The 9,858-nt window shown below is 42.0% G+C and overlaps 1 protein-coding gene across 3 annotated transcripts in view; it reads left to right on the top strand.

The window, feature by feature from the left end:
• Positions 1 to 5,871: 5,871 nt before the first annotated feature.
• The window catches only part of PRDM5 (PR/SET domain 5), a 231,243-nt gene continuing 227,256 nt past the window's right edge, over positions 5,872 to 9,858 (top strand). Inside the window, exon 1 of one of the 3 annotated variants that reach the window (XM_054485889.2) lies at positions 5,872 to 6,516. In XM_054485889.2, coding sequence (XP_054341864.1) covers positions 6,424 to 6,516 — 93 coding nt within the window. In that variant the 5' untranslated portion in view covers positions 5,872 to 6,423. The remainder of the gene's footprint in view (positions 6,517 to 9,858) is intronic. The other 2 variants (XM_063664063.1, XM_054485888.2) reach the window with 2 other exon arrangements.

Below are 9,858 nucleotides of genomic sequence, written 5' to 3'. Positions count from 1 at the left end.
ATCTCATGGAAACTTCTCAGCTGACCACAACCTTCTTCTAGAATCCCTGCTGAGTATATGCTTCACCAAAGCTGTCGTATAGGCTCCACCAAAGGAAGCTTCCACTTTCTTCTTGTAGGAACTTTGGTAAGGCTGCTAGGGCTTTAAGATAATAGATACAAAGAACCTAGTCTACTTTCTGGCATGTACTAGATACTCAGTACCTGGAATCTTAACCTTGGTTTCTTTCACGTTTCTTTGGCTTTCTGTTAATTTTCCATACTCTGCTCCAGGAATAGCACTGCCTATTGGGCGAGATGACTACTAATTTATCCTTCAGCTTTTCTTTTTAGAATGTGTCTTAGTTCATGTTTTGTTGCTGTAACCTGGGTAATTTATAATGAAAATAATTTCATTTGGTTCAGAATTCTGGAAGCTGTGAATTTTAAGCACGGCACTGGCATCTGGTGAGGGTCCTCCCATGGTAGAAGGGTAGAAGGTGGAAGCAAGCATGTGAGACAGACAGCAAATTGGCCAAACTCACTTTTATAATAATTTACCCTCAGAAAAAGTAACCCATTACTAGGATAATGACATTAATCCATTCATGAGGGGTCTGCCCTCATGGCCCAATTAACCTCTTATTAGGCCCCACCTGCCAACACTGTTGCATTGAAAATTAACTTTCCAACACATGAAATATTCAAACCATAGCATTCCACCTATGGCCCCCCAAATTTATATACTTTTCACAGTGCAAAATACATTCATTCCATCCCAGTGGCCCCCAAAGCCTTAACTAATTCCAGCATCAACTCAAAAATCTAAAGTCCAAAGTCTCATCTATATCAGACATGGATGAGACTCACAGCATGATTCACCTTGAGGCAAATTCCTTCCAGATGTGGGCCTGTAAAATCTATTTCCAAAATACAATGGTGAGACAGGCATTAGACAGAAAATCTCATTCCTAAAGGGATAAACAGGCAAGAAGAAATAAGAGGTCCCAAGTAAGCCCAAAATCCAACCAGAGAGCATTATGTCATAAAGCCAGAAAACAATCTCCTTTGACCCTATGTCCCACATCCTGAGCACACTGATGTAGGGATTGGGCCACCATGGCCTTGGTTAGCCACAGCCCCACAGCTTTGCTGGGCTCAGCCCATGACTCAGCTCTCTTGGGTTGATGATGTATGCTGTTAGCTCTGTAGTTCTGGGGTCTTGGTGGCAGTCCCACTTCCACAGCTTCATTAGGCATTGCCCTGGTGGGGGCTCTCTTTGGCAGCTCTGCCCTGTGACAAGTCTCTGTCTGGGTCTCCAAAGGCTGTATGCAACATCCTTTGAAATCTAGATGGAGAAAATCATGCCCCTACAGCTCTTGCATTCTGGACACCTGCAGACTTAACATCATGTGGATGCCACTAAGATTTGCCACTTGAATCTTCTGGAGTGACAGGTCAAGTCACACCTAGGGATTTCTGAGGAGCACTGTAATGAAATGGGTGGAGCAGAGACCTGAGGTGGCTCTGGGCGGCAAGCCCATGGAGGGCACTCAGGGCCCATTGCTCAAAACCATTCTGCCCTCCTACAGCATTGGATCTGTGTTGGCAGGGTTAGCCTGGAAGATCTCTGAAATGCTTTCAGGATCTTTTCCCATTGTCTTGATGAGTAGCACCTGGCTCCCTTTATTCATATTAACCTCTTTAACAAATGGTCACTGTCCACACCCTTAGTGTTCTCTCCTGAACAGCCTTTTCAGTTTTTATCTGGCCAAGATGCAAATTTTCCAAATCTTTTCACTCTGCTTCCCTTTTAATTAGTTAATACCTTTGCTCTCATATCTCACTGTATGTAGTTAAAAGTAGCCACACAGAAGTCTGAATGGCTCACTGCTTTGATATTTCTTCCACCATATATCCCTAGTTCATCACTTTTAAGTTCTGCATTCCATAAAGTCTTAGGATATAGGCATAATTCAGCCAAGGTCTTTGCTATCTTATAACAAGAATGGTCTTTATTCCAGTTTCCAATACCTTGTTCCCCATTTTTGTCTGGAACTTGTCAGAATGACTGTTACTGTCTATATTTTTCTCAACATTTTTAGGAAGATTTAGACTTTCCTAATTCTGGGATCTTTTTCTAAGCCTTCATCAGAATTGTCCTTCATGCTCTGTTCATGGCAGTATGTACCTTTTCTTGCTTGCTCCTCCAAATTCTTGTAGCCTCTACTCATTACCGAATTCCAAAGCTGCTTGCACAATTTCAAGTATTTGTAAAAGCAATAACTCCACTTCTTGGTCCCAATTTTCTATCTTAGTCTGTTCTCTTCTCCTATAACAGAATACCACAGATTGGTTAAATTATAAAGAAAAAAAATTTGGGGCCAGGCATGGTGACTGATGTTTATAATCCTAGAACTTTGGAAGGCTGAGACTGGAGGATCACTCAAAGCCAGGCATTTGAGACCAGCCTGGGAAACAAAATGAGACTCCATCTATACCAATAAAATAAAATAAAATAAAATAAAATAATTAGCTGAGCACAGTGATATGCACCTATAGTCCCAGCTACTTGGAAGACTGAGGCTGGAGGATTGCGAAGCCAGAAGTTGGAGGCTGCAGAGAGCTATGATCATACCACTGCATTCCAGCCTGGAGACTGAGCAAGACCTAGTTCCTAGTCTTGAAAAAAACAAAAAAATTATTTAGCTCATAGTTCTGGTGTCTGGGAAGTTCAAGAGCCTACCACTGGCATCTGGCAAGGGTTATTTCTTGGCAGAAGGACAGAAGACAGAAGCAAGCTCTAGAGACAGACAGGAAATGGGGTTAAGCTTGCTTTTATAACAACCCACTTTCTAGATAACTAATGCTCTCCTGTGGTAATGACATTAATTCATTCACGACGGCTCTGCCTTCATGACCAATCACCTCTTGTTAGGCCTTGCCTCCCAACACTGTTGCTTTGGGAATTAAATTTCCTACACGTTAACTTTTGAGGGATGCAGCCGAACTGTAGCATAATGTTACTCAATTTAGTCACAACAACCTTCAGTTTTCTTCTAGTTAAAATTTATGATTCTTTTTTGGTACTACATATAAGTGTATGGCACCTTTCCAAAAATCAAGACATTAAGAAAAATTTAATGTTCACACTTTTTTAGGTTTCAGGGACATCTTTTCATGGTGCTGTTGCTGTTGTAGAATCAATGCTGAGGATAGATGTTTTAAGAGCAAGAATCTGACACCCTTACTCTGCATTTTATTTTAACAAACTTTTTTTTTTTAATCACACCAACTAAATCTTTATTCTTTTCTGCTCTGGAAACTTGGTTTTATATTCAATTATTACAAAAGCCCTCCGGTTCTCTGATAACTGAAGACAAATATGTTTCAGGTTATTATTATTATTTTTCTATCAATCAGGCTTTTAGTCTACCATGGTGCTTGGAATCAGTCATCAATAACCAAGACACAATTAAAAGAGTTCAACAGTATGTATAAATACTGACAGTGTGGTAAAATAATTAACTAATATACAGACATAATTCAAGTCTTCCCTAAAAACAAGGCCCACTTAAGTACATACGTTTAAATGCAATAACTAGAGCTTGCTTTAGACATATCAATGAAAACAATTCCTCCAAAAGCAAATCTGAGAGTAAGGAACAATGTATTTTGAATAATTTCTTGTTTGTTAAGACAGTGCAATATTTTCTAGAATAAGTAAATCAGGTGCATGGTAGTACTTTAATATCAATTTTTTGATTTTGTTATTTATTTTTTAAAGACTGGATTTAAACTCCTGATATAAAGCAGACTTTTAATTTCCCGTTTTTCAAAGATAATATCGAAAGGTCACTTTCTAGCTTTTAAAGTTTTAAGAAATGACTCATTGTACTACCACTGTCTTATAGGCTTCAAAATCAAATATCCGGTCAATACTGTGCATTTTGATTTGGCAAACATGTATCCTTTTTATGTGTTGTAATGGAACTTATTATTAAGAACTTTTTATTGCTAGTTCCCATGTTTTAGTTAGTAGATCTTCAGAACACTCCATTAAATAGATAAAAAAGAACATTGCATGCTTTAATGAAATACACTGCATGTGTCAATTGTAACAAAAATATCTGACCAAGCTTCATAAAATATCTGGAAAGTTTTTCATCTTATTGATTTCAGATTTATCTTTAAAATTTTATTTATATACTTTCACCATTTTCTAATTAGTAAAGAAGCCTACATTCAGAAAGGGGCATTTTCAAGGCTGCAGCCTTGCTCCCCAGAAAGACAGTATGCAACCAAATATTTGAGAGATATGCCTAAATAAGGATCCCTAAATAAGGATTGTTTCAGACCAAAACCAAAAAACGTTTTCCTCTCCAGTGATCAAAAGCTGTGGAAATTCTCGTGCCCAAAGAGACAGTGGCAGGGCATTTGACTGAGAGCCCCGGATGGCTTGAGGGTGGCTGGAAGCCTGTGTTTGAGAAAGAGCTGAATGCTCCAGGAAAATGCCAGGGCCCCACCTTCTGGATTGTGGGCCCAGTGGATCTGGTCTGGCTTGGTTTCAGCCCTGGTTCTAAGGAACCCTGGAAAACCTACTTAGTCCAGTTCCTTGTGAAGCACAACAAAAAGCCAAGTAAATTCTAGGCTCGCCATAGAATTTTTGAACATCTCAGATCAGCCTCAGAAGTGACTTTCATTCAAGACATATTTAATGAACACCTACTATTTTTCAAGGTCGTGGAACTCCGAATTCCCCTAAAACAGAGTTTTTGTTTTTATTGATTTATTTTCCCCTAGAGAAGTTAGAGATCTTCTATGGCAAGTCAAAGGTATCAAAACTCACAGAGCGGCTAAGTGTTCCTCTCCCTGCTGTGAAAGCTAAACTTACATTTCTTAGAAAAAGGATAGTGTCATCATTTACTGTGTTCCTTAAAGTCTCCGAATATTGCCACTACATGATTTTTTTTTCCATAATGCCTTTTGTTCTTGTTTTTTAAACCTTTTTCCAAACTTGAATCAAAATCTACATAGGGGCTAGGTGTGGTAGCTCAAGTGTGTAATCCCGGCACTTCAGGAGGCCAATGCCGCCGGAAGATCCCTTGAGCCCAGGAGTTCAAGATCAGCCTGGGAGACATAGCTAGACCCCGTCAAAAAAAAAAAAAAAAAAAAAAAAAAATGTTGGGAACTGTCTATGTTCCAAGGGTTTCCTGCAGAAACAGGAACAGGAATCGTTTCTGTGGTGGGTGTGTGTAGTCTATAATTTTGTCAAACTTTTGTGTGTGCTTTTAATGGTTTATGAGAACGTCAATTAAGAACATCAAATGGTTTCCAAGAAAAGACCCTAGAGTAGAAAATAACCATAAATATCAAGAGAAATGAGTAAATGACCCCAGGATCACTTTGAAGGATGAAACAGGCTTTTAAAGGTCCTGGGCACACTGCACAGCCTAACAGCTTATTAAAAACACTAAAACAAGACTTGTGATTTTATTTCATTGTTGTGACACCAGATTCTACTGTTTGGGTGTCCCCTCCTGTCTCCCACAAATCCACTTCCGTATGTCTGAAAATCCGTAATAGGTCTAATGATTATCAAGCAAGGGAGGTCTCAGGAATACTGTACCTTGAGAAGTATAAGAACTTCCCAGAGGTTATGTTACCATAAAATATCTAGTTTCTAGTGCTTAAAACATTAAATTGTTTGCAACACATTTTTCCGTACGTTAATCAACATACTTTGCGATCCCTTATTAAGTTCTAGCCTCTGCAACAAACGTGAAAAGAAGCAAAGACGCATAACTCAAATGTGAGAAGCACGGAAATTTCCTAGACCGCAGGATTCGTTCTCAGTAGTCGGCAATAAGCTGGCTTTCAGAGTCAGGAACTTGATAAAGTTGTTTTGGAGGATGCCCCAGCTGTGTGAAGGTCCATTTCGTTTTGCATCTGAAGAGAAGCAAGCGAGACTCCCCTACAGGGAGTAATGGTTGAGCGGGGCAAGGTTGGAAAACCCAGAGCTGGACAAAGGCGGGAACGCACGCCGCCGCGCCCGGGCTAGGGGTGCTGAGGGCCCGCGCAGCTCGCGGGCCTCCAGGTTTGAGGCCCTGGGGTCAGCCCTGCTCCGGGCTTCGCGCCCGGGCGCGGGTCCGAGCCGCCAACTTCGGGCCAATCAGCGAGCGGCGTCCCGGCGCCCGCAGCGCCCAGCGCCCCCGCAGCAGGAATGGCAGGAACGGATCCGGGCCGAGCCCGACCCGGGACGAGGAGGGGCTGAGCCGCGGGGGATCCTGGAATCGGCAGGGAGGTGGGGATTCTGGGAGGAAAACTCCATTTCCTCCTTCCCTGCCGGTTTCTCCCCTCTACCCTGGCACCCCAAATTTCGATGTGTCGCCTGCCGGGCGCTAAGCGCCGGTGTTGAGAGGCAGCGGCCGCCGCGCCCGGGAAAATGCTGGGCATGTACGTGCCGGACAGGTTCTCCCTGAAGTCCTCCCGGGTTCAGGACGGGATGGGGCTCTACACGGCCCGCAGAGTGCGAAAGGTGGGTGACCCGACGGCGGCCTGCGCGCCCCTGCACCTCGCGCGCCCTGTGCCTCCCGGAGTCGCCCTGCCGCAGGGCCCGGGGCGCGGCGGGCTTCACCCCGGTCGCCGCTCGCCCAGGCCGGGCCAGGCGTCCGCGGGAAGGCCGGGAACCGCGGGGCGCGCCGGGGGTGGCCTTTACTCGCTGCGCCACCCGAGCAGGCAGCGCCACGTAGGTGGCGGCGCGGTGCGCTCCGCTGCCGGCCGGTCCAGGGGCGGAACTGCCACCGGCCTCCCTGCTGCAAGATGTCTTTCCTCTCTCCCGCAGGAAGTGAGCGCGGCGGGAGCCTCCCTCTTCCTCGGTTACGGGTGTAAGCTGCGTCTTTGCGTTGGCTAAGGCACGCGTGGGCGGGTGTCTTCCCCCGCGCGCACGCTGCTCGGCTGCCGCCTCTTTTCCTTTAGGATGAATTAATGTGGCTAGAAACGCCTAACTTTCCATGCGGGGATGGGAGGAGCAGCCCAGAGCGCCGCTCCACACAAGCCGTAGAATCTCATTCATACGCCCAGGATTTCCTTCCCTCCTTCTGGAATGTGTTATATGTGCCTTCAGGGAGGTGCCAACCAGATGATCTTTGAGTGTCTGTACCTTTTTTCTCCTCTCTTTTTTTTTGAATTTGTCTCCAACATCGGTTCGATCTCTCCAGCCAGAAAGTTACAGGCATGTGATGAGAGGAAGCACATTGCTCAGTTCTTACAGGAAGGGCCTGGAAGTGTTGGATGTTGAAAGCAAAGGCCTAGGAAGAGAGGCCACAGGAACAGTCCAGCTCTTTGGATTTGATCTTATAATATTATAACTTGTTAGAGTCGTCCTAGCCTTCCTCGCCACCTTTTCTTAGTAGATATTTTGTAAGATGGAGGTTTGGCCAAGAACAGGCTTGTTCAGTAAGGTATGTTAACAAGAGGTTCAGAGGATGCAGTCAGAGACACTAGGGTGCCTTTCATCTGCATATAACCCCCTCCCCTTTGCCTCTGACCTAAAGAGCTGGTGAAGAGTAGTAGAAAGTGCTACTAATCTCCGAAAAGGGCTCCATTGGCAACATGATCTCCAGTCATCCTTAAGGGCAAAATTGGAAAAAATAAACCACTTATTTATTTTTTCAAATGGGAGTTGGGGAGAATGTTCAAATGTTAAAAACAGGAATAAATACTTTATCTGAATTAGAGGTGTATTGAATAGTTGCCAAATGGCCAAATGTTAAAATCAACATTTGTTGAAGGCCAAATACAACCATCACCAAATGACGTCTGTACAGAGTTGAAATTCTCCTTTTAATTCATTCTTAAAAGATGTGAAACATTCTCAAACAGACCTTCCTTAAAGGTTTCTGGCTTAAATTTAATTACCTTAAAAATTAAACACAGATCTTAAAAATCATTTTATTTAATGTTATGAAGAGTACTATAACAAACAACTCTACAAAGATTAGAATTATTATATAATCCTTGTTGTTTCCTTACATTACCATATAGATTTTTAGAAACAGCTGGCCAACCTACTTTCTTTTGAGATTTTTATTAATTTCAGTTTATTTTTTTCATGTATTTGATTCTTTGTATTTTATTTTTGGGCATGCAATGAAATGAACAGCTTCCAAAATCATCATATATTATTGCATCACTTTACTATTGCAATGATAAATACTTATCTTTTCCTGGTCAGTTTAACTTTAATATATAAAACACGTACAGATTTTCATCCAGATCATATTTAGAATGCTTCCCTATATTTCAAAGTTAATATGCAGATGTTTGCTATGAATCCAAACTATTATCGACGTTTAGTTATGATCCCAAAATATTCAGTCACAAGGTCATGGACAGGTTTGTTGATCTCAGAAATGACCTTAAAGCAAGCTTCAGTTCCTTTTCCTTCCAAAATCTAAGGATGAAGACAAAGCTAAAGCCAAGCAGCAGACTTTAGCTGAATTGTGAGGCTGCAGCTGAGTATCAAGGCATCCCTTTCCTGCTTATGGAAGGCAAACGGTCCCTCAGTTCTTAGGTATTTTCCAAGTTACCTTGTACTAGGCCTAATTCTGGACATAAATCAAGGGATCTGAGAAGAGAGATTTATCAGCAGCTACATTAAGGACCTTACTTACAAGTTTTTAGGCTTGCTATTCTAAACAAATTTTGGAAGATACCACTTTTAATACATGTGTTGGAAATTACAGATGTTTTGCCACACTTCTATAACACATATGCTTGTATAACACTCCTGTTTTAAAAAGTGCTTGCAATTCAAGCCATCTGTTGATTTCAAATTCAGAGAATCTAGTCCAGACTGAGGTTGGGGAATCTTGCTAGAAATCCCACCCTCATTACATTCACCAGGTTGAGATGGGATTTTCTTGCTGGTGGGACCCCTTTTTGTGCAGTGCTTCCTAGAGTGGTGGTGTCTTTGCAGCAGAATCACCTAATTCCCTGGCTTTACCTTAGTCCTACTAGATTTTTCCTTGGCAATTATCCTTTTTTGCTGGTCTGTTGCCTCTAATTTTTTTTCCCAGTATAAAAATCTGTATAGTGACAACTCAAGAAAAGGAAAAGAGTCAGTTAGAAAGCTTTTGAGAAGAAAAAGGAGACCTGAGTTCATTCACACTTTTACACATTGTGATTTGCTAATAATCAGAGTAAGGAAAAATAATGAAATTGACACTTTTTGCATGCTGTGTGCCAGACCCTGTCTAATGCTTGCTGTGTTTTCTCCAGAGCACAGTTGAATGCTTCAGTGAAAATGTGGCATTTTAGGTTGCAAAGTATTATGCAGATTAAAATTAATATTAGTTACGCAAAACTCATAAATTAAGTATACATCCAATAAAAATTTAAAGGTAAGCAAACACCTTACTACATTACATTTTTTTGTTTCATGACCATTTTTTTTCCTAGCTTGCTTATATGATTAACCACCATTGGGTGGTGTTTTTTGACATTGTACCTGAAACTGCAAAGTGGAAAGGTTATTTCAAGCTCTCAGATTATGTGATTTTAAGGGAAAGATTAAGGTGGAAATACACTGCTCTCAGCTTTCTTTCCCTTTGGATATTTTAGGCTGTAGGTTTTTCTTCTCTGACTTTCAGTCATTTAATCATTCATATGTGGCAGGTATTGTACTAGGCCCTGGGAATACACAGGTGAGCAAGACAGACAAGGTCTTTTTCTGCAAGGAGCTTGCTTTCTTATGTGGGGAGATAGGCAGTAAACAAGTAGAAAATGGAAGATTACCAAAATGATTGAGGCATGTGTTAAATTAATTGCAGGAAATAAACAGGATGAGGCATTAAAGAGTAAATGAGGGGTGGGTCTA

This window comes from Pongo pygmaeus, chromosome 3, assembly GCF_028885625.2.
Source record: "Pongo pygmaeus isolate AG05252 chromosome 3, NHGRI_mPonPyg2-v2.0_pri, whole genome shotgun sequence".
NCBI lineage: Eukaryota > Metazoa > Chordata > Mammalia > Primates > Hominidae > Pongo > Pongo pygmaeus.
The sequence above is the reverse complement of the archived record's forward strand: the minus strand, read 5'-3'. Positions and strand labels throughout refer to the sequence as shown.